General features: G+C 48.1%; 2 protein-coding genes across 31 annotated transcripts in view; one reads left to right on the top strand and one right to left on the bottom strand.

Annotated features, from left to right (window-relative positions):
- Positions 1-1,322: 1,322 nt before the first annotated feature.
- C21H21orf58 (chromosome 21 C21orf58 homolog) lies at positions 1,323-21,666 on the bottom strand. Of its 2 annotated transcripts, none has more exons than XM_042266022.2 (9): positions 21,546-21,666; positions 12,602-12,766; positions 11,724-11,760; positions 10,561-10,634; positions 9,542-9,709; positions 7,114-7,225; positions 4,623-4,738; positions 4,082-4,361; positions 1,323-1,455 (listed from the first exon to the last, which is right to left on the bottom strand). In XM_042266022.2, exons 2-8 carry the CDS (start codon positions 12,659-12,661, stop codon positions 4,122-4,124), a joined length of 807 nt encoding a protein of 268 aa, XP_042121956.2. In that variant the 5' UTR covers positions 12,662-12,766; positions 21,546-21,666; the 3' UTR covers positions 1,323-1,455; positions 4,082-4,121. The 2 variants fall into 2 exon arrangements, with proteins under 2 accessions (XP_042121956.2, XP_076414730.1); XM_076558615.1 differs by lacking the exon at positions 21,546-21,666 and adding an exon at positions 13,306-13,346.
- Positions 21,667-21,880: 214 nt separating this feature from the next.
- The window catches only part of Pcnt (pericentrin), a 103,921-nt gene continuing 98,065 nt past the window's right edge, over positions 21,881-27,736 (top strand). For 18 of the 29 annotated variants that reach the window (XM_042266013.2, XM_015986204.3, XM_042266018.2 and 15 more), the window contains exons 1-2: positions 21,912-22,111; positions 24,154-24,366. In XM_042266013.2, the coding sequence (XP_042121947.2) occupies positions 22,055-22,111; positions 24,154-24,366 (270 nt within the window). In that variant the 5' untranslated portion in view covers positions 21,912-22,054. Of the gene's footprint in view, positions 22,112-22,367; positions 22,570-24,153; positions 24,367-27,736 lie in introns of those variants that run through there. The other 11 variants (XM_076558589.1, XM_076558602.1, XM_042266015.2 and 8 more) reach the window with 9 other exon arrangements.

Raw genomic sequence — 27,736 nt, forward strand, 5'->3', positions numbered from 1 at the left:
TTCTGACCCCTCTGCCGTGTCTACCCTCATCTACCTGTGCCGGCCCATTTTCTCCTTCACAGTCATCTAACTGGTTTATCATCTTTGGTTTTTTGTTGTTGTTGTTTGTTTGTTTGGTTTTGGTTTTTCGAGACAGGGTTTCTCTGTGTATTTTTGCACCTGGAACTCGCTTTGGAGACCAGGCTAGCCTCGAACTCACAGAGATCCTCCTGCCTCTGCCTCCTGAGTGATGGGATTAAAGGCATGCGCCACCACCGCCCGGCCTGGTTTATCATCTTTGGACAATGACTGCTTCTGTGTTCCTTTTTCTTCTGTTTGATGTTTCTGATCTGGCTTGGTGGGTGTTGTTTGGTTTGGTTTGGTTTGGTTTGGTTTGGTTTGGTTTGGTTTGGTTTGGTTTGGTTTGGTTTGGTTTGGTTTCGCAGTGCCAGGGATAGAATCTAAGGCCTTGTCATGCTTAGCAAGTGCCCCACCACATCCCCAGCCCGTTGCTCTGCTGACCTAAATCTGTGATTTGCTCAGCAGCTGTTCCTGAGCCCAGCCACTCTGGCCCGGCCCCCAGCCTGTGGGGGAAGGTTCTGTCTTGCTGCTCCAGGAGGTCCTCTGTGTTACTTTGTTAGTCTGTGTTTGTTCCAGAATCAATGCCCCACTTCTGCCAAGGATCTAGGATTCTGATCGGAGTTACATGCAATCTATGGATCGGTTGCTAATGTGTAAGTTCCGGCCCATGCGTGGACCTGGTTGCTCACATCCCTGGGCCATCTCTAAAATCTCTGGGGAGGGCTGTACATCTTCTCAGGCTACAGGTGTGCACAGCGTGCCCTCAGTCCCCATCACCACAGCTAAGGGGCATGGCCAGGAAAAGCTTCTCCCCCCCAGTCACTAGGGAGTCCTAAGCCCACTACAAAGAGGCTGCCCAGACTCTCCAGTCTCCCACACATGGGCCTCAAGCAACTGGCCTGACGGGGACTAGGAAGACTGACTGTGAGGGTGTGTCCGTGCACACTTCCCCATTGCTTCCCCAAGCCCAGGGAGCTCGTCCAGCCAGGGTACTCGGAGTGCTGGCATCCTTCCTCCTTGTTAGCCCAGCAACGCCAGGCCGTCCAGGACAAACAACATCTGTCAGATGTCTTCCCTCTATCAATGAATTAATAATTTTATGAGAGAAAAAAATCATGTTAGAAATCATCATGAAAAAAAGGAAATTGTGCGAGGTCTTTAATTGATGCTTTTAACAAAAACTAGATTCTCTGAACTCATACCCTAAGGCACACTGAAAGGTGGTTCTGTAGGAAGGGCATGTCACCACCCTGAAGCTCCCTGGGGAGGGTGTTGCCTTGTCTTCTTCATCCACGTGGACATCTCATCACTGTCTTCACTGTGTGGAAGTCAGGTCAGCCACAGGGAAGGTCCACGCAGGGCTAACTGGCAACTCGGAACCGTCTTGCCTCTGACCTGTGGGGTTCCAAGGATTCAAAAGCAGAGACCAGCTTTTTGGTTGGGAATGTAGCAAATGAAAAAGCTTAACCTCAAGCAGTGAAAGTTACTATAATACTTGAAAATAGCACCTGCAGAGGCAGGTGGAATGTGGCACTCCAGTGATCCCAACTACTAGAGAGGCTGAGACAGGAGAATTACAAGTTTGAGGCCAGCCTGAGCAACTCAGTGAAATGATGTCTCAAAGTGGTAAAAGGGTCATGGGTGTTAACGTAATGGAAGAGTACTTGGCTAGTGTGCTCAAAACCCTGGGTTCAATCAAGTATCACAAAATAACAAATCTTTAAAAATAAAACATTAAGCCAGATGTGGTGGCGCACTCCCAGCCAGCGCTCAGGAGACACAGAAAGGCCTTGTGAGTGTAGGCCTGCCTGGTCAGTCTACATAGTGAGTTCCAGGACAGCCAGAGCTACATAATAGACCTCTCAAAAAACAAAAACAAAAGAACAAAAGCCATTAGAACAACAAAGAAGTTAGACATGCTTGGCCATACCCTTAGTCTCAGCACTCCGAAGTCAGAGGCAGGTGGAGCTCATGGAATTTGAGTTCAAGGTCAGCCAAGACTACGCGGCAAGACCCTGTCTCAACAAACAGAAAAAGGAGACAGGCGTGATTGTACATGCCTGAAATCCTAGCAGCACTCAGACTGAAACAGGAGGGCTGTAAGTTTGTTGTCAGCCTGGGCTGGAAAACCAAGCAACAACAAAACTGAAACCAAAAGGGAACCGATTTTACCAAAACAACAGAAAAACACCAGGAAGTCAAGGAAGCATGCACACACGCATGAAAAGAAACCTGAGAGGACCAGGGGGATGGACAGGTGGGACAGGGAAAGCCATCATCCTCCCTCTAGGAGCCAGGGTTCAGTCTGTGTGTGGCTTCTGGGAAAATGCCTGGTAAACTGTGTGTGCATGCATCCATATTTATATATACTGCAGGCCACACATGTGTTCACACCTCATACATGTTTGTTTCTTGGTTGTTGTGTGTGTGTGTGTGTGTGTGTGTGTGTGTGTGTGTGTGTGTGTGGTTGGTTGGTTGGTTTGGTTTGTTTTTTTTTGGGTTTTTTGGGTTGTTTTTGTTTGGGGGGGTTGTTTTTTGTTTTTTGTTTGGTTGGTTGGTTGTTTTTTGGTGTTTTTGAGACAGGGTTTCTCTGTGTAGCTTCGGAGCCTTTCCTGGAACTCATTCTGTAGCCCAGGCTGGCTTTGAATTCACAGAGATCCGCCTGCCTTTGCCTCCCCAGTGCTGGGATTAAAGGCATTCTTGTGGTTTTTATATGTGTATTCGTGTTTTACCTGCACGTGTGTATGTGTACCATGTGTTTGCCTGATGCCCATGGAAATCAGAAAGGACATTGAATCCCCTGGAACTGGAGTCACAGACGGTACTGAGTTGCCATGTACTGGGAACTGAACCTGGGTTTTCTGCAAGAACAACAAACGGTCTTAAGTCTTAACCATTGAGCCATCTCTCCAGCCCTTTCCTGTTTGTTTTTTGTGACAGAGTCTTTCTGAGCAACTCTGGCTGTCCTGGAACTAACAACTATGTAGACCAGGCTGGCCTCGAACTTAGTCATCTGCCTGCCTCTGCCTGTCTAGTACTAGGACTAAAAGGTGTGTGCCACCATGCCCAGCTCCTGATTTGATTTGTAATTACATGTAATCAATCAGCCGTGGAGGTGGGGTGTGTGCACACCACAGTACAGTCGTGGAGGCCAGAGGGACAACCTGCAGAAGTTGGTCCTTCCCACCACCACCCCGCAGTGTCCTGGGGATAAAACTCCATTATCAGACTTGACAGCAAGCACCTTTAGCTGCTGAGCAGACATGATGGCCCTGCATGTTTGAACTGAAACCACATCACACGTTCTTGAGCTTGCTGCTTTCACTTTAGGATGAAGTGGCCGTTCCCGGAACGACAATCAGGCCTCCCCCAGTTGCTATATTTGACTTTCTCCTGATTTGTGTGGGGGCGTGTGTAGCACATCAGGGCCTCACACCTGTTCAGCAGACTGTCTGCTACTGAGCTCTGTCTCCGGCCTCAATTTGACTCTCATGCCAGCCAGCCTTCCATAGGAATGTTAAAGTGTGGATGTAGCTCTAATGACTTATTCTGATCTGGAACTGTTTTCCTTACAAGTCTTCCATAACAAAATGTTTTCACCTGGGTGAGGCCTTGGTCGCCTAGCTTTCCCAGGTGGCCCTGGGGAGTAATCAAGGCTGGAAGACCACAATGCTTCCTGAGATAGGCGAATGGCCCGACCCACCTGGAAAGGCAGTACGGTTTTCAGTGCAGCTCCAGGGGAAAATCCAGGGTGTCAAATGAGGGGTGCCCCGGGACCTGGGCTGAGGTGAAAGTCACTCTATGGGACCAGTCCTGCTGGGCTGTCAAAAGATCTAAGACACAGCTTTCCCAGAGGGTGACGTGGCTCCTCCACATTGACGGGCAACTGGGGCTGAGACCTGCAACTGAATTTTTTTTCTGGCTCCTTCTAATTAGCCACAGTTCATTGGCCTAACCACAGGGTGCATGTGCTCTTTAGCACACATTGAGGACTGGTGACCAGGCCCATCTTTCCACTTACCTGCTGCAAGACACTAGCTTCCTCCCTCTAGACCTCCGTGCTAGGGGTAGCTGGCATGGGAGGTAGTCGGCTCAGTCAGGTGGCTCACAGTGGGCAAGAAGCTGGCTGCATGTGGGAGGGCAGTGGCTGCAACCACTGGAGGCCACCCCGAATATCCCGAAGGGGCGCCTGTGGAGGCAGCCTGCAGCTGGGCGGGGGGTGCATAGTGGTGGTGGTGGTGCACTGGGGGTGGCTTCTGCTTTTCAGCTCGCAAGACTCCATGGTGCACCCATCGTTGGTCCTGGCAGAGAGTACACAGCCAGGTCAGGACTGCAGCATCCTTTCCCTAGACCTGGGCCCAAACTGTTGGGAAGGGCCGCAGAATATCATGGGACTACAGCCTGGGCATAGAGTTCTCCGTGCCCCGGCTCCATTACTTATTCCTTATGCAGAGGGACTGGGGACATTGCCTTCACCACGTACCCACAAGCCAGAGAAACCCTTGCACCGGTACCCAAGAGCATCCCTCAACCGATGACTAAATCTCAGCACCCAAACCTACCTGGAGGGTCGTGGCACGTGGCCCTGTGGGCCCAGGTGGCAGAGCTTTGAGCATCATGTTCTGCATGAGGATCTGGTGCATCTGTGCATTCTGCATTAGCATCATCTCCACCATGTCTAAAAGGAGAGTCAGGTCCTCATTCCTAGGTTGGCACCTGATGACAGGCTCTACTCCGAAACTAGCTGCCCTTTATGGCACTGCAGAGTGTTTGGGCTAATGGGTCTGTGTTTTTATTAAAGAGGAAAGGGAAGGTTAGAGACAGAGAAGACAAGGGAGGTCAGGTGGAATAGGAAGAAGCTGAAAAGATTTCCCAGTCTCCAGAGGGAGGGTAGCCCTGCCCAGCCCTGAAGTGATTTGTTACTACAGCACAGCATCCGTATCACTCAACGACACATGTACCTAGCAACATTCTGACTTTTGACAGCGTAATGGACAAACATTAGTTTCCCCCCACAGCAACTAGACTCTGTAAACAGAGTGTTGGGACTCTGTCAGCCTCTCTAAAGGAACATCCCCCAGGGCCACCTTCTCAACCAAAGGAACAACCAAGCCCAGAGTCTCAGGGTGGGGCTCAAACAGAAGCACCAGGACCTGGACAGCCCAGCCCAGGCCACAGGCGCAAGGTAGGAAGCCAGACCTCTGCTGTGACTTCCCCTGCAAGACAAAGACAAGTCAAGAGCAAAGACTCTGGGAGCTTTGGGTGAGGCCCCGCCCAGCAGTGGCAGTGGGAGGTGCTCTGGAAGGGAGGGTCGCCTAAGTCACGCTGTTTGGACGCCCTTGTTAGAGTTTAGCAGGGCTAGATGTCATCACCCATGCTCTGTGATGTCATTCAGTCCATCACTGGCTACAGTGTGGATACACCTTAGGTACAGTATACTAACTACACGAAGCCAGTCACAGACAAAAATTACCTGACTCCAGTTACATGCTCCAACATGTCAAATTCAGAAAAACCAAGCAAAATGGTGGCTACAGAGACTGGGGGTGGGGGAGAATTTCAAGGTACACAATATTTTAAAAGCTGTAAGATCAAGTATTTAAAAAACCTGCTGTGCAGTTTTTAAAAAACCTCCCGGCAGTTGGGAGACAGAGGCAGGCAGATCTCTAGACTGGTCTACAGAGCTAGTTCCAGGACAGCAAGAGTTACCAGAGAAACCCTGTCTTGAAAAATAAAAACTCTCGCCAGGCGGTGGTGGCGCACACCTTTAATCCCAGCACTCGGGAGGCAGAGCCAGGCGGATCTCTGTGAGTTCGAGGCCAGCCTGGGCTACCAAGTTAGCTCCAGGAAAGGCGCAAAGCTATGCAGAGAAACCCTGTCTTGAAAAACCAAAACCAAAAAAAAAAACAAAAACAAAAAAAAACCAAACTCTCTTAATTATGTGTTGTAGTACAACAATACCATTTAATTCACACCACTGAAATGTACATCTGTGGTGGTTTGAATGTAATTGGCTATCATAAGCTCACAGGGAATGGCACTATTAGGAGGTGTGGGCGTGTTGAAGTACATGTGGCCTTGTTGGAGGAAGTATGTCACTATGAGGGGTGGCTTTGGGGTCTCCTATGCTCAAGCTACCCCTAGTTCAGACCACTTCCTGTTGTCTATGGGATCAAGAATTAGCTACTTCTCCATTCTCAGCTCCTCCATCACCACGTCTGCCTGCATGGGGCCATGTCTTGCCATGATGATAATGGGCTAAACCTTTGAGACTGTAAGGCACCCCATTAAATATTTTCCTTTATAAGAGTTGCTGTGGTCATGGTATCTCTTCACAGCAATAGAAACACCAGCTAAGACAACATCTAACAAATAGATTGTGTGTGCTTTGTTGTTTGTTTTGAGACAGGGTCTCTCCATGTAGCCCTGGCTATCCTGGAACTGCTAGAGATCTACCTGCTCTGCCTCCCCAGCACTGGGACTAAAGGTGTGTGCCACTAAGCCTGAAAAGCCATTTCTTATTTGCTCTTACAGCCCTCAGTCTCTGGAAAGGGCATCTAGTTCTTTGTTAATTCAAACGAGCCTCCAGCCGATCAAAGCCCCACAGAGGCAGAAAATAAACAACTCCCAAGTCTCAGGAAGTCTTTGAAACCTACCAGATAGACAAAGTACCTCCTTCCACAGTTATATAAGCAGTAAGGACTACTGAGGAGTTCAGACCAGCCAAGCTGCCTGGAAGAGTTGGCCTGTTGATTTGCAGAGCTCTGGGATCCCAGCTTTCATGAGTCATTATCCACCCTGGGGTGGACTTTGGTGATCTGGCTGCCTGTTGTCCTTGTTTCTCTAAGTAACCCTAATAAACTCATTGATTCACCAAGTTGGACTTCAGTGGTATTGCTACCCTTGTCTGTTACTGGTTCTCTATCTGGGATGAATAGGTGTTTATGTTACATCTCACCAGGTGTCACACAACACCTACTTGCAAAAATAATTTCCCTTTCAGTATATAATTTCACAAACCTAAGGTAATAGCGATCTAGAACACATACGCACCTTCCTTGATATTTCCTGATCTTTGAGTGGGAAAGGCCTGAGGAGGAGGAATCTGTGCAATCAGTGGCTGCTGGGGTAGCTGCTGAATGATGGTGGCAGGAGGCTGGGGGACCTAAGAAAGGCCAGTTGATTAGTTATCTGAATGTACAGTCTTCACCAGTATCCTCCATCCATCCATCTGCACACTTAACCATCCATCCATCCATCCACCCAATCATTTATCCATCTACATATCTCATCCATCTATCTGCCCTCCTTCCTATCCTACCCATCCATCCACCCATCCCTCCATCTATCATCCTCCTGAAGAGAAATTTAAATTATTAACACTGTAAGTTAAATAAACAATTGTGAATAGAAAATTTTTTACATCTGGTTATCATTAGGACTTGGTCTTGTTTTTGTGTTGTTGTTTTTGAGACAAGGTCTCCCTACGTAGCTCTGACTGGCATAGAACTCACTATGTCGACCAGACTGGCCTTGTGCTTGTGGTGGTCCTTCTGCCTCTGCCTCCAGAGTATAGGATGTAAGTATATACCACTGCATCCAGCGTGTACATGATATTTTTAATGTTTCTCATGTTTCCTACCTTCAGGAATGTAGTTAATGCCTGGTTAACTTTGATTTAATAGATTTATTGTGTCTTTTAACTTCTATGCATTTAGACAGGAGTGTAGTGGAATTTCATGGTGTAGGGAGTCTAGGGGTAGACCTGCTTGGTGCAAGTCCGGTGACAAATCTTCCAGGGTCTTGGCTATTGTAGCACCATTACCAACTCTGCTAATTACTACAGCTCTCACATACATGGCAGGGCATATGTGGACCTTGTTGTGCACAGATAACCTCTGGTTTCTCTTCTGAGGAAAGTAAATGTGCAGCAGCTTCAAGCAAACACCAGCGAGACTTGTTTAATCCTCCTTAAAAGTCTAGAATGAACTTGCCCCTTCTTTCTATTCATGGAGTCAGTGGCCTAGACCAGACTTGGGAGCTTTCTCCACAGAGATGTAGTGAATTGGGGGGCTCATGGGCCACGTGGGCTCAGTTGTTAAAAATGAGAACAGCCAGAGACAGATGTCAACATGCATCCTTATCAGTAACCATTTCATGAAAATCAAAATGCATCCTCCTGTGTTACAAGGTATTTCTCTTCTTTTTCTCTGCAAACATGTAAGAACATGAAACTGGCCAGGTTGTGGTGCATGGTTTTTAATCTCAGCACTTGGGAGGTAGAGATAGGAGGCAGGATCCATATAGTGAGGTAAGCCTGAGTGAGTCCTGGCCAGCCAGGGATACATAGTGAGGCCGACTCTGACTTAAAAACAAACACGATGGTCCTGACAACAGGTAGAAACATCTGGAACCTGGATACAGATAGCTCACCAGCAAAGGGGGTTCTGTGGGACCCATTCCCTCCACTAAGTGCTGCTGCCTGTTTTCCTGCCCACAGGACAGATGTCTTCCAGGTCACCAACATGTCCAGAACTTTTTCTCTTGTGCCTGTTCTCCTTATTCTTGCATTCCCTCACACTGAGTCCCAAACAAAGGTCTCACCTGGGCCTCCTAAGTCCTCTGCTTAAGGACATTCTTTCTGAGCCAGCGAGATGCTTAGCAGGTAAAGGTATTCCCCAAGAGACTTGGCAACTTGACTTTGATCCCCAGAACCCATATGATAGTGGAAAGAGAGAACCTAGTCCTATTGTTCTCTGACTTCCACATATGCACTGTGGTGCATGTGTCCCAAATATGCATTCCATGCACACACACATACACATACACACACACACACACACACACACACACACACACACACTAACAGTACATACAATTTAAAAAGTATATATCATTTGCCCAAGACGTCAGTTGATTTCTGTTGCTTGTGACTCAGAGTGCTGCGTGTGTAGGCCACACCACATAAAGCTCTCGGAATGGTAGACCCCGCTGTTTGTAACTCTGTCCTTCAGCCAAGGGCTTAAGCATCCCTGGTCACTGTGAGGGATGTGTATTAAAGGGTTGTGCTTCTCGGAATTCAGGGCCCACTGGTGCTAAACTCCCCTAATCCTTCCAATGCAGCTGTTGGGTGGGTCTAGCAGGAGGTGAGTCTGTCCTGAGAGGTGGCCATCCCTAAGCCAGTCCTCCATGTCTTTCCCCAGATGACCCATGGTGCCATGGGCAGCAAATGAAGCTGCTGTCGGCTCTCAACAGATGGAACCTTTCCAGAGCACTGGCATCCTGCGGGGGACCTCCTGGAAAAGAAATGAGAGTGTCTGTCCTTGGCCTCCCTTCCTGGAAGTAGGAGGGAAGAGAGAGACACCTCTGGCCTCCCTGATTGGATGGCCCGCTGGCAATATGGCGCACTTCTGCATGGCAATGAAGTCTCACTTCTGACCCTCCTACCCCGCTAGAAGCTGCTGTTACCCAAGAGCCCTACCGGGGCCTGGATGATCCTTGGTGGCTCTGGTGGCCGGGGCAAAGGTGGGGAGGCAGCAGGGAAGGCATTCACGGGAGGCACCTCTGGGTTCAGGGTTGGCACCGTGGTTCTCTCCTGTGTCCTCCTCCAGGCATGGGCCGGGGAGTGCTCATTCATCAGCTGCTGTTCCTGAAAGGTTGACAGCCTGTTGGTTATAAAGCCATCAGCAGAGGACCCTGATTCAACCTATGGACCTCACTGGGTGAGCAGGCTCTCACCAGCACAGTTTCCCCATGCCTCACCCCTGCCGGGGGCTATGGCACCCAAATGTTCAGGGCGGAGTCCCTGGAACTAGGGATCTCTTTGTCCCTCTTCCCAATGTGACCATGTCGAATAAATCATTTTTCCTGCTCTCAGCTGTTAATTTAACTTCTAATTGGCTTATTGAGAATGGGGGGGGCAAACTGGACTTGGGACAAAGGTTATGACCCCCAGTTCAATAATACTCCTTAGGAAACACTTGGAAATTCTGTTTCTCTTAACATGTACCAAATACTTGTAATGAGTTTTTGGTTGTCTTTGTTTCCCAGCCAACGATAAAATGGTTTTTCATGCATGTTGGCATCAACCCCACTGTAAAAAGAGCAAACTTCTTGTCCCAGGGGACTGTGGGGATGACACCCATACAGATGCCTCTACGCAGGGCCACTTCTTGCTGCTGGCCAGTTTAGTTTATGTGAGCTCCGCGTCCTGTGGGAATGGGCCTTGACTCATTGCCTGTTCTGTGACAGTGACCTAAGCAGTTTCTAAGCTCACATACTGCCTATACCCGACATTTTACCTTCTCTAATTTCCTCAGCGAAGTGATGGGTTGGGAGTATTAGTCTCTTAAATGCTCACAGTTCAGTTACCAGCCCCCAATTCGCAAGCATTAGCTAATTGACCCCAGGAGTACAGACAAGCATTTGTTGGAGTCTCCTAGCCAGTGTATTAAGCCCATGGAGAGTTAGGCCCAGAGTTAGGCAGGTGGACAGTCCTACCCAGAGTTTCTGCAGAAGGTCTCTCCTTCTCCTCAAAGCACTCTGCAGGGCAGTGTCTGGCTTTTCCTGCTGTCCTGGATGGAGAAGGCTCACATCACTGAGGAATATATCCTGGCTGGTAGCTCTGGCGGACTGCCCCAACTTCCCTGCACCCTGGGATTCAGAGTAGTCTGGAGCCTGCTGAGCTCATGTCTGTCAAAAACATCCATTCCAAAGAAGGAGGGACCAGGGCTGGGGCAGGGAGAGAGGGGGCTATGGCAGAGAGGGGAGGACTTGGTTAGAGTCAGCCCAGTGCACTTTCTTGGTCCTGAAAGGCACTGAAAGTCAGTAGAATAGATCTCTCCTAGTGCTCCAGCATTCTGTACTGCAGGAGGCCTCCACAGGCCCAGTCATGCCTCCATAGTCCTGGCCTCAAGCTGTCTGGAAAAGACAGGCATGCTCACCAACTGGAGGGAGAAGGTCTTACTCCAGAGAAAGCTCTGGAAAGAGCGTGCTTGCCCTGGCATCCTATTGGAGCTGGGATTTTGATGATGCCTAGACAGTCTTCTCTGGAAGCCTTGCCTGGGACACCCTTTGGCACATTTGTGGCCATTGGGTTGTGTAGAGGTGCCCTGGATCATGTGACCTGGTTTGCCAATTTCCATCTAGATTTGAGGCTCCCAGGTCTGGCCAGCTGCAGTCAGTGTTCCCAGAGTTACCGACAGTATGAATACTCCATGTTTTAAAGAATAAGACATGTTCCTCTGGCCTTGGATCCTCATTCAGATGTCCATAAACCCATCTTCTGGCCCCAGGTACTGAGAAGGAGAAGACTGAGCTCCTGCCCATCCCTGGAGTCAGAGCAATATGAATCTGAATTGATTGGGACAATTTTTGCACCAAGCAATCTGTCACATGACCTCTCTGTGCCTATATTTTCTCATTTACGAGATGTATTCCCTTTCCCCCTAAGAGTCTTCTGGCTAAGGGTACAGCATGTGTGCATGCATGTATGCATGCCAGTGTGTGTGTGTGTGTGTGTGTGTGTGTGTGTGTGTGTGTGTGTGTGTGTGTTGGTTTACAGGTGAAAACAAAAGCCAAGGCTTGCTCTGTGCTCCACCTGCCACACCTCTGATCTATTCTCCTTCCTACTTGTATGTGCCCAAGCATCTTAAAGCTCTTACCTGCTCTGTCCATGCTTTCACGTTCCTGTTCCAGCATCTGTGAGGAGGAAACTGTGATGGTGACTTGGCTCCAGTTGGGGAGTGGAGTCTGTGCTGCCCACCTGCCTGTGTAGCTGACATTCCAAAAGCTGTAGGAGTGGTCAGCACCCCAAAGGAAGTATGGAGGGCAAGAGGCACTTTCCAGGTGAGTAGATGGGGCAAGGGTCACCATTCTATTAAGGATTATTCTGGTCATGTTCTCAAACATAATGCATGCCATCCATCTTAAACCCAAAGTGGTTTAAGGGGCCCCAAGGTGATGATCTGTTGAGACACAGTAGGACATCTTAATGTACACTGATGGACACCAAAGGGTTTCCCTGCTGGAACCCAAATGAGACATCCTGATGGGCTCGAAGAAGGATGCTCCGGACAGATTTCTGAGTAGCAACCCTTGCACAGACAACCCTCAGTTGGTATCCAGGGCCAGCGGGGCCCTGAACTAAGGTTTCCAGGGTTGGTAATAGGTAGGAAGTAGAAGAGGAACAATGCAGGCAGAGCATGCCGAGAAGTTGACCATGGCCAGCATGGGTCCCCATGGGCCCTGTGCTTCATTGCTTACCAGGGCAGGCATGTTGCTCATTGATCACTCAGAATTTCATAGATGGTCAAAAAGGTGGAGAAGACTAGGCATGACTGGGTTTTTCCCTGGGGATATTGGGCTCTATCTCCACAGTGAGGAGTATTTCTTTAAACACGAGCCTGGAGGTACAGGAACTTTATAGGGATATGCCCCAGAAGTACGCTTGCTGGAGGGACAGCCTGCCTCCTGACTTTGAGGCGGGAGATGAGAGCGAGCAACAGGGCTTGACGACAGCAGTGGGTAGGCTCTGTCTTACCTGTTCCAGGACTTGCAATGTCAGCCGGGTCATCTGATCTGCCACGGAGGAGTCTAGCATCCTAACAACTGTATAAGAGGCCACCGAGAAGTGCGAGGTTGAAGTCCCACTCTGCCTTGGCCCTTGGTTACATGCAGCAAAGAGCCCCCTCAGGGGTCATGGTGCCTCAAGACAAGAGAAGAGTAAGTAAGAGATTGACTGTCCCTCCCTGGACTCCAGTGCCAGAGCCCGCCCTGGAGTCTGTGACAGTTGCCACTCTGTGGAAGGGAGGTCTTGGGTTGGTTGCCAGGATGCCTCTGAGAGTCCTTCCTGGGCTCCGTGTCCAGTAAATGGGTTGCCTGTAAACACTGATCCACAGGCGTGGCCAGGCACATATCAGCGGGGAGGTAAAAGGCCAGAGGGACATACTTCAGATTCCTCCAGCACCACTTACCCAGGGAAGTAGTGCCAAAGAATGAGTGAAGGACTCCCCATCTCCCCGAGATTCACACCCACTGTTGTTACAGTCAACCCCCATTGCTCTAATCTCCTGCCGCTGCAAACTGGCAGAAGTTCCTGCTTCCAGAGCAAGCTTTCCCCCTACCCCCCCCCTCCCCACTCTGGCTTCACAAGGAGGAGCTATGACTTCTTGTTTGTTTTTTTCTGCAGTGTAGAACCAACTATGTTCTAGCCGTTTCCAAAGTTGGGAGGCAGGCTGTACCTACCAGCAAGTGTACTTCTGATGCACAGCCCTATAAGGCTGCCTCTGTGACACTTTGTCCTTACTTGGAACCTTCAAAGAAAAAAGGCAGTGTGGCTGGACACCTGGAGGACCATGAGGAAGGAGTGTCCTGGGGGTTTTAGGACATTTTCTTGTAGCAGAGACTTTGGCCAGAGAATTGTACCTCCTAAGGGGGGCACCTGGCCAGAGGGTACAGACAAGAGTAAAGAAAAGGAGGTCACATATGGGGGTGGAGGCTCTAAACCAAATGGGATGTAAGTCAGTGCCTCCTCTTGAGGGAGGAGATGAAGCTAGACCATAGCCCGGTCTAACTAAGCCCTGTGAACCTAAGAGACAGTCAGGGTAGGGTCAGCATCCCCGGAACCCAGCTAACTCTGGAAACTGCATCCGATGGAAGGAGAGTTAGAGGGGCAGACATAGACAAGGAAAGCAAAAGCAGGCTCCCTGAGAGGGTGGCTTCTTTTCTCAGAAGACATTGCTAGGAGAAACAGCGAGGCATGGGAGCGGGTATCATCAACAGGACCGATAAGGGAAAGCAGGGCTATCCTCAGGTGGGACATCTGTGATGTTTTCCCTCTGTTTGACTTGACTTGTGGCTCTCTGGGAGTTAGCGCCTTTCTTATGACATTGTACTGAAGTCATAACCTATCAACACAACTTACCCCTGCCGTGCTGATCCTAGAAGCAGCTAACCTGTTTCTCTTGTAAAATGCCCACCCTCTTTCTGTGCTGGCCTCTCTGGTAGGAAGTTGCTAGGCACAGTAAATGTTTACAGGGTAGGGAGCCATGTCCAGTGCCTGTGAGAGCATCTGTGTAACTCACTTCAATAGCTTTTAATACTAAAAATAAATTGAAATCAGATCCAAGTGCTATGCTTGCAGAGCGGCTTTCATTTATAACGGCTTTATGTGGCCGTTGGCTCAGGTGAACTGGGCACATGCTCCCCCATTGCCAGCAGTAAATGGATAAAAATAACATTAAAACTCGAGACTCTGGTATTACTGGGGGCTTCGGTGGTTCTTGGGAAATCTGATCTCGCAGTCTTTCTGGCCCCTTCTTCTAACGAGCCTACCCTCTCATTGCACACAACTGCCAATTCTGAATCTGGGAATCGAGAGGATTCCACTCGCCAAAGAGGACTGAGATTTGGCCCCGAGAGGATTCGGCCCCGAGAGGAAGACCTCTTTGTGGCTTCGTTTCCAAAACCTGCTCAAGTTTTGTGGTCACTTAGGTGCGTGGTTTCTGCTGAGGCCGCCTGACAAGGCTGTTGGTGGAGTGTTATTCCTGTGCGTTAAGGGCAGGAATCGTTTCTGCTTTTGTCTGAGAGGAGGGGGCAAACCCAGTCATGCAGACCTGCACAACAAAACGTGTTCAGCCGGAGGTGTGGGTAAACTGAGCACAAAGTTCCCCAAGCCCACTGATCTACTGTCAAGAAGGCATTCAATGCATTAAGATAGTGGGGGTTATCTGAAGAAATAAGAGAGGAAAAAGCTCAGGACTGCCCTCCTCTGCCCCCATCTTTCTTTTGAGGTCATCTAACTACAGACGTATAGGGGGGGTGTGATATCCTGCTCGCTTTACCAGCCAGGGCTGCAGCATGGTTGCGTTTTGTGGATGTTCACCGTTTTCCTTACCGGGAAACCATCAGAAGGTACCGAAACAGCTTAAAAAAGGTTAGGTGCCCAGACTCCATCCCTCCTGCCCTAGGAACTACACTTGCCCATTCCTCTTCATAAAGTGTTTGGCAACACCAAAAGGACCCTCCTTCCCTGCTGAGAAAGGGTCCTGATACGTAAAAACAGTCTGGAGGTATGGCTTCATGTGATTGATGTTTACAGTATCAAAGGTTACTGGTAAAGACCCCCTCAGCTGCACCAGGTGTGATGTGATTATAGACTTTTGACTTTAAAAACCATACCCTCAGCCCGGCAGCAACAGCACATGCCTTTAATCCCAGCACTAGGGAGGCAGAGCCAGGCAGATCTCTATGAGTTCGAGGCCAGCCTGGTCTACAGAGTGAGATCCAGGACACGCACCAAAACTACACAGAGAAACCCTGTCTCAAAAAACCAAAAAAAAAAAAAAAAAGGAGGAAAAAAAGAGGGCCTTTTTCTGTGTTGATTGTAAGGGAGGGTACAGTGAAATCACTGAACTAGGCACTGTTGCTGCAGAGAAAGGTTTATTGGGAAATTCACACTGCTATGGCTATCTCTTGAGAGACAGAAAATAGCGAAAGGTGGAGAAAGCTTTGCCAGTTTTAAAGGGGTGTGTTTGCGGTGGGAGGAAGCATGTAAGTGGGAACAGCCCGTAAGTTAGAATGGTGGTGGGTAGGAAGGAGGGTCTGGGGTGTTTTGTAAGCCAGAAGAGCCTGGGAGCTTGTGATATGGGTTACAGGTATGTGTTAACAGGGAACTTGATACCCCATTGCTGGAGGTATGGCTGTACTGGGGGGGGGGACGACAAGGGAAGTAAGTAACAGCTCTTTCTGACAAACAAACCTGATTCACAAGTTTATGCAAAATGATTTTTTTTTTCCCAAATCAGGGTTTCTCAGTGTAGTTTTGGTGTCTGTCCTGGATCTCACTCTGTAGACCAAGCTGGCCTCGAACTCACAGAGATCCACCTGGCTCTGCCTCCCGAGTGCTGGGATTAAGACATATGCCACCACTGCCTCGCTAGGCTTTTTCTTTAACTGCTAGCAATCCTTCTATTTACCTGGTCAGAGTCCAGCCTGAGCTGAGCCTGGACTGTCATTTATGAGACTGTGAATGGCACTGCCATTTTGGGGGTTGACTTTGGCTCTAACACTGATGTCATGAGATTGGAGATTCAAATGTATGAAAAGAAGATCTTGTTTGTTTGTTTTGTTTTTGGAGCTGAGGATCGAACCCAGGGCCTTGCGCTTAGCTAGGCAAGCGCTCTACCACTGAGCTAAATCCCCAACCCCCAAAAGAAGATCTTGGATGCTAGGTTTAAAACATTTGGTTGCCTTTCTGCAATTGCCTCCAGCTCTGTAGCCTCCAAATGGGTGAGAATGAAGTCAATGGAGGAAGATTTGATCATTAAAAACACAGATACTGCCCAGGAGCTCTGCCTTCCACCCATGAAACTACAGTGCTCAATATCAGGGGATACCATCAAGGCCTCCCTGGCTGATTACACACTGAAATAAGGCTCTAAGAAAGGAGAGGCTGCTATGGAATAATCCTTTTATACACTGTGAAGATTTGTCACTCAAATTGGTTTAATAAAAAGCTGATTTGCTGATAGCCAGGCAGGAAGTATAGGCGGGGTGACCAAACTGAGGATGCTGAGATGAAGAAGAGTGGAGTCAAGAGAGTCATGAGGAGACACAGAGAAGCAAGATGAGCATGCCATACTGAGAAAAGGTACCAAGCCACATGGCAAAGCATAGGTAAGAAATGTGTTAATTTAAATGTAAGCAGTAGCTAGAAACAAGCCTGAGCTATCGGCCGAGCATTTATAATTTATATTAAGTCTCTTCTTAGTCAGTTATTTGGGAAGTGGCTGCCAGTTATTTGGGAACAGGTGGTCAGGAAAGGAAAACTCCACCTACAAGAGACAGAGAAGCAGTGAGTCCTTGGTGAAGCTCCAGCTAGTCACAGCAGCTGCTTCCTTAACATGCATTCGCCTGAACATCCAGCTGCCCTCACACCATATCGAAGAACTATAAGAAATGCACAGTATCCACCATCCACATTGTTACTCTATGCAGGCAAATACACATCTATTTAGTCTTTCTGCTCACTTGTCACCTTAATGCATTTAGTGTTTTGAATTATTTGTGTGTGGCCTCAGAACTGAAATCAATACTGAAGTCTTAAGTTTTGATAGCCTGTGCAGTGCTACATGCAGTTTTACCTAAATCTGTTTGTGGGGAAGATTGCCTGTAGAATGCCTTGTTCTGATTGTTTGACAGGGTAATCCTGTGTATTTAATAAAAGCTCTGCATATATAACAAAAGAATGTCAGACAAAACAAAAACAGAGTGGCTGCTGCTTGACTTTGGGGTTACTTCTTCCCCTCACCCCTTGGAGGAAGAAGCTAGCCACTTCCATTCTCCAGTATGTTATTCTCACTTTCCTGGCTTCGAATGCTGCCCCATTCTTAAGCCTGACACTTTCGTTTTCTCCACATTGGTCTTCTTCCCAGGACATTCAATTCTTTGTCCATCCTATGGATTGAACTGAGTGGTACTCCTTGAAGGTGCCCCTTACCCCAGACCCCTATAACATTCTGAAAGAACAGCAAGTGTCCCAACCCCCGGGCATTGCTCAGCCTTGAATATTTTATTTTTAGTTATATATATATATATATATATATATATATATATATATATATATATTTTTTTGGTTTTTTCGAGACAGGGTTTCTCTGTGTAGCTTTGCGCCTTTCCTGGAGCTCACTTGGTAGCCCAGGCTGGCCTCGAACTCACAGAGATCCGCCTGACTCTGCCTCCCGAGTGCTGGGATTAAAGGCGTGCGCCACCAACGCCCGGCTGTATTTTTAGTTATATTTTAAAGATTTATTTTTATCATTTCAAATTATGTGTATGTATGTGTCTGTGCATGAGTTTGTGCTGTCAGGATCAGAGGCATCTAATTCCTCCTGAAGCTGGCATCATATGTATGCAGTTGTGAGCCGCCTAACCTGGGTGCTGGGAACCAAACTGGTCCTTTGCAAGAGCAGTAAGTAATCGGTCCTGGCTCCTGGTTTCATGTCAACTTGGTACAAGCTAGGGTCTTCTGAGAGAAGGGAACCCCAGTTGAGAAAATATCTCCCTAAGATTAGGCTGTAAGCAGGAAGGTCTTTATTTTTTTATTTAGATAGGGTCTCTCTATGGAGCCTGGCTGACCTCAAACTCAGGTCACCTGCCTTTGCCTCCCCACTGTTGGGATTAAAGACATGTGCCACTACACCCAGGAGGGATTTTCTTAAGTGAGTGAAGGGGGGGGAAGGCCCACCCATTGTGGGTGGGTAGGGATTCCCCTGCGTTCTATAGCAGGTTGAGCAAGCCAGTAAGCAGCACTTCTCCATGACCTCTGCATCAACTCTTGCTCCAAGGATCCAGTTTCAGTTGTTGCCTTGGCTTCTGTTAGTTGCCAGTGGCCACATCAGAGGAACAGTGGGTGGCAGTTGAGTTTAGGAGATGTCAGCCCACCAGAAGGTGCCCCACCCCACCCCAATCTCAGTTGGGTCCAACCACAGACCCTGGGATGTCTTTTGACCTGTGGATTGTTATTGTGGGGATGGCTTGTACCATCTGATTGACAGTGGTGGTGTTGGCTTATGCAGAGTTTTGATGAGTGAAGGTGGATACAGGGAGGTGTATCCCTGTATCACACAACTGGGGCCTATGAGTTTCACTTAGGGAGCTGTATGGACTGTGGCTCAAGCTGATGATTAAGAGAAACAGTTGAGTCCCAGGAGCCAGGCTGGCTCAAATTCCTTTAATCTTAATGTTGAAAGACACAGTCAGAGGTTTCCGTGTGCATCATTAGCTGAAACAAAGCCTTATACTAACTTCAGGTTAAATCAGATGTTTTGATAATAACCTTAAGATGAAAAGCCTCAGAAAACAATTTAAAGTTCACAAGGACACATAGCCGAGGTCAAAAATACAAAACAGCCCAACTGTTACTAGCTGACATATTTTCTTGCTAGGGTTGGTTGATGATCAAAGGTGATGATTAATTCTTTGTACTCATTCTTGCCCTCAATCTCCTGATATAGAAAAAAAAATATTGATGAATGTGTATGCACCCTAAAGATCTAAAGTACAGCTGACTGTTTTTTTTTAATGTATAAAAGTTTAGGTTTGTGATTCCTTTAAGACTGTATGGGGTAGATATTAGAATGAACAGCTGTTTTTTTGTTTTTTTTTTGTTTTTGTTTTTTTGTTTTTTTTTAGAGGTGCTTTGACCTTGAGGAATCCTTATGGAGAACATAGTTGTTTTGCTGAAGGGGCTTTGCAGCCATCCCATGGCTTTGGTCACAATATGCCTCAAGCACACCTGAGGCTCTTGTATTACTGTGTATTGCACACGATACATAATAAAGGACTAAAGTCATGGAGGCATGTGATGCTCTCGTCGGTAAGACATGTAAATTAAGATTAGGAATCTTGGTATGAGGAAATACTTTGTGTAACAATCAATAAATACACCATTGTATGGCTGTTTGGGGTTCAGTCCATCAGAGAGGCTGGACCTTCCTGCTGTCACAAAGGCCTTGAAATTTCATCTTGGAGTGCCTTTTTTCTTCAACCAACAATGAAAGAACAAGGAAAGAACACAAAAGAATAAAGAAGAAGGAAACCATCAAGAAGAGTGTGAATGTCTTTTTTCCTACCCCCTCAGATAGACTTCTTAATACACACTGATGCCATGGATTCCTTTTTGAGACCTGTGCTGCTGGAGGCTGGTCCTCCAGGCATTGATAGTTAATCAACTGTGTGTGATTCAGGATGTGTAAGGTAAATAAACCCTTTCTCCACCAACTTGCTTTTGGTCATGGTATTTCATCATAGCAACATTAACACTAAGACATACTCTAAATCATTTTTCCAGCTTCCAATATTTTTATGTCTTATTCTTTATGCATTTTTGAGACAGGGTCTATGTAGCCCTGGCTAGCCTGGAATTCTCTATGTAGATCAGAGTGGCTTGAAACTAACAGAGATCCACCTGCCTCAGTCTCTCAAGTGCTGAGGCTATAAGCCTGAGTGACCACACCCAGCTCCAGGCTACACCCCACTTACACTCACCCCAGGAACTAGAGATGGCTCGGTGGTTAAGAGCCTACTGCTTTGGCAGAGGAGCTGAATTTAGGTCCCAGAACCCACACCTGGCAACTCAGAACTGCCTGTAACTCCAGCTTAAGGGGATCCAGTACCTTCCTCTGGCCTCTGAGGGTATCTGCCATTTCCACTGAGACACATTCATTTTAGGTTTTTTTTTTTAAGATTTTAAACTTATGTGTATGAGTGTTTTGCCTACATGTATATACGTGCACCACATGTGTGCTTAGTGCCCTCAGAAGCTAGAGCTGAGCATCAGATACCCTGAACTGGAGTTACAGACGATTGTGAGCTACCATCCCATGCTGGGAGTCGAGCCAGGGTCCTCTGGAAGAGCAGCTAGTGCTCTTAATTGCTGAGCTCTCTCTCTAGTCCCCCAATTTTTTAATACATAAAATATGATCCCCAGACATTTTAAAAATATTGTATTGCTCTGCGTGGCAGTGGTGTGCACCCCTTTAATCCCAGCACTGGGGAGGCAGAGTCAGGTGGATCTCTGAGTTCCAGGCCAACTGGCCTCGGTTAAAAAAAAAAAATTGCATTGCTCAAAGAGACCAACATATCCTGAAGGACAGGTCAGCCCAGAGGGAACACCCCACCCTACCAGCATTTTCATCAGTGTGAGAAACCCTTCATAAGACTCCTGGAAACTCTGAGTAAAGAAAGTGAAGCAATTATATTAAGTGAGAAGGCAAAAATGGCTGCACGCAGATTAGGTATAAAGTAGTTTTTATAGCCCTAAATGCATTTCCCTGTGTCCGAATTCCTCAATGCTGAATCCTTTGGGGAGGTACAATCTTCCAAGTGTTATCCTCTCTCCAGATTCCCCATCCAATTGATGCAGGACGCAAAGCCTTATCGAACATATATCCTGGAGCTCAAGATCCCCTCCTTTTTCAAATACATTGGCTTAGTCCCATAACAGCCTGTAACTTTTCAACCTAAAGATAAAAAGTGTTCAGCAAGCAGGCACTAGCTGTTGGCTAGGGAAGACAGGGCCCTAATCCTTCCTGGTTATATGTGATTCATTGATGAGTTCTAAACGTGCCTTTTATTTAAAGTGGACCATAATTGATTTATTTTCTTACACCAGGGAGACTGTTTCCAGGTAGAGTCGCAATGAGGAGCCTGAACACAGTGATGCTGTGCATAGAAGAGTGTGCATGAATACACAACGGCCCTCAGTGGCAACTCCGGGCCCACTGGGGACACCAGTCCAAGTTTTCGGCTCTTTGGGTCTAGGTTGAAGACAGAGGTCAGTATTTAGGAGGGGCAGAAAAGGTCAAGGGAGGGCCAGGGAGGTAGGAAGAATCTAAGTGAACCGACAGGCTGACTGCACCAGTGGACCAAAAAAATTCACAGCATCCTCCCTAGGAGGATTAACAGGGAGGCTAGCGTCCTACCAATGCGGAGGAACTGTGGGGCTTAAGGCGACAGGGGATTCGAAAAACGACTTTTGCAAGTTTCGCGATGAGAGTTGGAAGGAGCGAGCCCGAAGCTTGGACGGCCGCTCGCGTGTGAGTCCTCCTCCTGTCGGGAGGGGGCGCTAGGCAGTGCCGCCGCCGCCGGGAAACGGTTTGCGCGAACCTTCCCGCCGGACGGTTGACGAACAGCCGCGAGTCCCGGGCACACTGCCTCCCGCTTATTGGTGTTGCTGCAAAGGGTGGGGAGCGTCAATGCACCAATGGGAGGCCGGAGAGAGGGCGCCCCGCCCCCGCGGCGGCACGGGAGCGCGCGTGCGCAAGTCCGCGCACGGCTCCGGATTGGCGGTGCCGCGGGGCGGTGCTGACAGTTGCGTGCGTGGGGGGTGGGGACGCGAGTGGGTGAAGGGAGGGAGTGTAAATAGAGCGACAGGAGGGTTCGCGGCGGTCCTGCCCCCCTCCGAGCCACTCTCGAGGAGCCCCGGTTGGAGATGGAAGAAGACGAACAGGAGCAGCGCCGCAGGAAAGTGGAAGCTGGGAGAGCCAAGGTAGCGTCCTCCTCTCCGCTTTTGCCGTGGAGGGAAATCCTATGGGGGTTCCGGTGCTCACACTGCCGCTTGACCGAAGCGGTGGTGGCGGAGCGGTGGAAGCTGCCGAGCGAGCGCTCGCCCTTCCCGCCGCTTCTCCGGAATTCACTTCCTAGCCGCCGCCATCTTGAATCCACCGCCCTCGGCCTCGCCCCGCCCCGCTGCAGCCCCGGCCAATCAGCGTCTGAGACGCACGTGCCTCGTAGGCGGGCCGAGCGCTGTGGGCGTGTCCTGATCGCCTAGCATTCCTGGTTGTTGTGCTTCCGGTGGCCGGGGTGGACCTGTCCAAGGCTTTTTAAAAACTGCCTTCAGACTTCGTTTTCCCGGGAACCACGAGCTTCTGCTCCCGTGTGGTGCTCTGGCTCTGTGTTTGGTTGTTCGCTCTCTGGCAGGGCCGTGCAGCTGCGATACTTCTGATGGTGCTCTTTTTTAATCTCCCTCTGCTCCAGATTTCGATTTTGTTTGATACTCTATCCTGGGGGTATTTGTGGCCGTTAAGATAGTTGTTTGAAAAGTGATGGGTTCCTAGAGGAAGAGAAGGTGCGAACGTTTTGGAAGTAGATCCCTGGCACCAGCCATGGCTGTGGCACCAGAGGATAGTTCCCCATTTTGTCAGCCTAGGACTAGGTATAACCACCATGAAACGGCTGTGTTGATTTTGTGGATTAGCCTAGTTACCTAGTAGGAGCAATCCTTCATTTGAATCAACCTGCCCCCCCCCCCCCCCCCGCGCGCGCTAACATACAAAATACATACACAGTGGAAATGATAGTACAGCAGTGTCAGCAGGTGACAGCCAGAAAGACATAGTGGTCTTTTCCCCTTTGATAGGCGGTAGGTGCGAAGAGGGATGTAGAGATCCCCTCTTCTTTTTATAAGCCAGACGCGTGAGAAATGAGGGAGTACCGAGTTCAGCATTTCAACTTGGGGAACTGGTGTCTGCGCTTGAGTGGTTTGTGAACACCAGTAGATGGACTTCAGGGAGAGGGAGACCGAGGAGAAGAACCAAGAGGCCACCGTTCAATGACCATAGCCAGAGAGCAGGTCTGTGCTGCAGAGGAGAGCTTTGTAACAGATAGTTGCATTTGATGGAAGAAGGCAATGGATGAGAACAGAGTTGGTACTGTAGGCTGTGTGGTCCTTCAGATTTCTTTTCACACAGATAAATGGCCTTGTTTATTTTCTCTGCTGATGAAATCATGTGTTTCCGTGTTCATTGACGGGGCACATTTGCTTGTATGGTCATGGCTGTTTCTTGAGGGACTTAGGTGTTCCCCTGTGAAAAAGCTCAAGCTTTGGTGCTTGCTTTTTGAGTGGGGTTTGAGTGGGAGATGGTGTGTGAATGCAGTCGAAAATCTTGTATTTGAGACACTGAAAGAAGCGAGGCTGTGCCTCTGACTGGCAGGCAACATTCCCTGATGGTCCCTAGTGCTTTGCTGAGCTGTGTCATGAAAAATAGAACATCTGATTCCATAAAGGAAGATGCTAGAGTGACCTGGCTTGATTAAGTTTTTGCTATTTCTGTACCTTGTCTCAGAATCTATGGCAAGGAAGTTTTGGCTGGGCGATACATTTCTTCGATTAGAGAAGAATGGGGGCAAAGAGGGAATGGGGGCAGGAGGGAGCTTTATGTAATAGTTTGAAGGTTTACATATGCCTTAATTAAGCTCTCAGTGTATTAAATGGATGCACTTTTAAATTTTCTATAAACTGCCAAGTATTAGAGCAGCTATTCTCCTAACCAGCCATATTTTTTTCTTTTGTCTGCATCTAGGCATAATTAATAGTCATTAGTGGACTCAGTATAATTTGGAGCTTAATGCCAAGGTCATAGATGTCAATGAAGGCAGTGTTTTCTGGGAAAGCGGTCCCTTGGCCTCGTGTGGCTGAGTGGACTGAGCTAGCTCAGACCCCATGCTCCCCACGAGCGTGCTGACTCTGTGGCTTTGTTACTTTTTTCTCGTCTACCTCTGTTTCTACTACTTCTCTAAATTTTTCCGCAGCTTGCTAGCTTCCGACAGAGAAAAACAAAAGGTGACGGTCCGAATTCGAAGAAAAAGACGGCGAAGAGGAAGGGTCCGGCTGTCAATGCGCCTGTCCAGGAGGAGGGTCCGGTAGCCACTCCAGACAGTGAGCTCCCCGACGGAGGGGCTGCTTGTGGGAGCAGGTCATGCAGCAACGCCCTGGAGGGGGCCAGAGGGGCCTTTGCAGCTCAGGTAGATTTACTTCTCGTTATGTTAATGTGTTGTCCATCTCGTAGTTATCGCTGTAGTTAATTTACGAAAAGTGGCCTAAAGTGAACTAAAAGAGGTATTGTTGTTCATAAAAGATGATAACGTAAATGAATGGCTTATCTTTAAAGTTTACTTTATTGATTATGGTGTGTGTACGGACACCCATGCCGTGCTGCCGTGCGTGAGAATGACCTCGTGGAGTAGGTCCTCTCCTTCCGCCTCTCTGAGTTTGGGGGATTGAATGTAAGTGGCTTGGTTCGTACGGCAGTGGCTTTACCCAACAGTGGCTTTAACTCACAGCCCAGTGACTCACCTTTAATATGATTTTGAAGAGTTTTGGACAACCGTTTAAAGACAAGTGTCAGTTTGGTGCTTTGCTAAGGGACCTTTACAGGGGACAGTCGTTTGTGTGTGTGTGGTGTGGTTTTGTGTGAGTTCTCTGCGTGTGACATTCCTTTACCTACTTTTGGATGCAACACCCGTTGTCTTTCTACTTTACTAACTTCCTGAAGGTAGGGTGAGGAGAAAGGGAGGGGTGTGGCAGAGATGGGGTGTGGCCGAAGGAGCTGGCCTCTGGCTGCTTAGGTCTCTGAGTTGTGGGGGGCACACCCCGTGACTCCTTCATCCCTGTCGACCTCCAGACTACTCCGAGGTGGGCTTTCCTTGGAACTCCTGAGCAGATTGTAAACGAGGCCTTGAAATCTTGAGGGTCCCCGATATGTGCTGCTCAGGCTAGTAAGCTCAACTTTCTCTTAATCGAGTAACAATATGTTTTGACTGCCGTATTTGATCATTGCCAGCATATCAGATGTGTGCTCTACCTACAGATTTGGAACTTTATTTCTTTTGAGCGCTGTAAGAACTTTGGTGTACCCTCGTGCTCTGGCAAGCGGGAGCTCTCTAGGGGTTCCTGCTTGTGCCTGGGTTACCTTCTCTGCATTGTGTGTTCTGTGGGCCTGGCTTGGCTATTAGCTGCCATTCATTGTAGTTTTTCCCTAGCCTTTCTCAATGGTGGAGAAACTAGAAGCTGTGTTGACTGGCTCCTGATTACTTACTACCTGTGGAACTACTGTTTTGTGTGTCTCCTGTTCGGGCTCTTGGAGAAGAAGCTCCCAATGTATAGCTAACATTTTCTAGTTGTTAAAATGTTTAAATCAGGGCTGGAGAGATCACTTAGTGGTTTGGAGTACTTGCTGCTCTTGTAGAGGACACAGGATCCTAGCACCTATGTGGTGGCTCACAACCATCCTTAAGTCAAGTTCCAAGGGATATGGCACCCTTTTCTAATCTTCACAGGCACCAGACACATACGTGGTTTATGTACATACATGTAGGGAAAATGTTTGCAACATAAAATAAAGAAATCTAAAAATTAAAAACAAAACAAAACAAAAACCCTTTAAACAGAGAAACTTAAAAAACATAGCATACTCCTTTAATTCCATCACTTAGGAGGCAGAGACAGGTGGATCTCTGTAAATTCGAGGCCAGCCTGATCTACATAGCGAGTTCCAGAATAGTCAGAGCTACATAAGAAAGAGCCCCTATCTCAAAACAAAACACCACAACCCAATAAAGAAAAACAACCCCCCCCCCCCATCTAAGCACAGGATACTCAGTAGCAGTTGCGTTTAAGGCCAGGCTGAGACACATAATTAAGACGCCACCGTCTCAACCCAAGCCAACAGCAACAACAAGTTAACAAGTTGTGTTAGTAGTGCTGAAAGAATGCTGTGAGCTAACGAAGGAACTGTGCTCAAGTCTGCCCTCTGTCTTCCTAACTCCTTTTTCTGTCCAGAACTGTTTGGCGTTCTTGTATTGACTCCCTGGTCTCTTCCCATCTGTGGTAATCTAGTCTCATGAGACAAGGAGCGCCAGCAGGTTATTTTGGAGAATGCCTATGAAATGTCAGTTTGGATCTGTCCTCATGATTAAGTTCAGCCAGCGTTTCTGTCAAGAGCATTCCTGGAAGTGTGTATCTTTTCAGGGACTGTGGGTACTTAACTCTACACCCATCTGCTACTATTTAAAGAGATTTTATTTTATCATTTTGTGTGTCATGGGTGTTTTTGCTTGGAATGTCTGTTTGCCACATGTATGCAGTGCCCTTGGAGACCAGAAGAGGGCATCTCATCCCCTGAAACTGGAGTTATAGGTAGGTAGTCGTGAGCCACTATGTGAATGCTGGGGATCAAACCTGAGGTACAAACAAAACAAAACAAAAACAGTGCTCTTGTGCCTGTCATACCAGCCCGCCCCCCCCCCCCCCCCCCCCCCCCCCCCCCCCCCCCCCCGCCGCCTTCCCCTTAAACATGCTGCTTTTATTTCCCTGTGTTCCTGGAAGGCAGTTACAGGTATGTTATTAGACTGCAGGTTGGCGTTTCCTACTCTGGGATTGCCGGTATTTGCTGCCTGTTGTAGTTCCGTGCCGTGGTTCCTTGAAGCCTTTCGTCTTTGGTGCCATGCACATGGTGGTGTTTGTTTCCCCTGTCTTTTCATGATCCCTTTAACTCTGTCTAGGTTTTGAGTTTCATAGACTATGGATGAGCCATTCTTCTTTGCTTCTCTCTCTCTCTCTCTCTCTCTCTCTCCCCCTTCCTTCCTTCTTCCTTCTTCCTTCTTCTTCCTCCTCTTCTTCTTCTTCTTTCTTTTTGAGACAGGTTTCCTTGTGTAGCCCCCGATGTCTTAGAACTCGCTCTGTAGACCAGGCTGGCCTCAAACTCACTGAGATCTGCCTGCCTCTGCCTCCCGAGTGCTGGGATTAAAGGCATGCGCCACCATGCCTGGCTGGATGCACCATTCTTGATTGTTGCTGCTGGAATGCTTGGAGCTTCTAAACTGTGTTTCCAGATACATAGTCTGTTGTTGAATCTGGCTACTGAAGAGTTTTTCTATCCTTCTTCTTTTCCTCCTTCCTTCTCCTGTACTTTTAAAGTTTAATATAAAGTCCATATAGAAAACATGCATATTTTTCCTTCTGGGTCTGATTTATTTCACATAATATTTAATATGATGCGCTCCATTTTTTGTTTGTTTGTTTGTTTTTTGTTTTTCGAGACAGGGTTTCTCTGTGTAGATTTGAACCTTTCCTGGAACTCGCTTTGGAGACCAGGCTAACCTCGAACTTACAGAGATCCACCTGCCTCTGCCTCCAGAGTGGAGTGCTAGGATTAAAGGCGTGTGCCACCACCGCCCAGCATCCCCTGTGGTCATTTTTAATGGTGATCTGGCTTCCATCACAGAGAGTAATACTAGATATAAATACTCATTTCTCTGTAGCTCTGTAATATTTTATTGTAGTAAAATCAGCTTTCCATATCAACAGATTCAACCAAATGTAGATTGAAATATT

Source organism: Peromyscus maniculatus, chromosome 21, assembly GCF_049852395.1.
Source record: "Peromyscus maniculatus bairdii isolate BWxNUB_F1_BW_parent chromosome 21, HU_Pman_BW_mat_3.1, whole genome shotgun sequence".
NCBI classification, from domain to species: domain Eukaryota; kingdom Metazoa; phylum Chordata; class Mammalia; order Rodentia; family Cricetidae; genus Peromyscus; species Peromyscus maniculatus.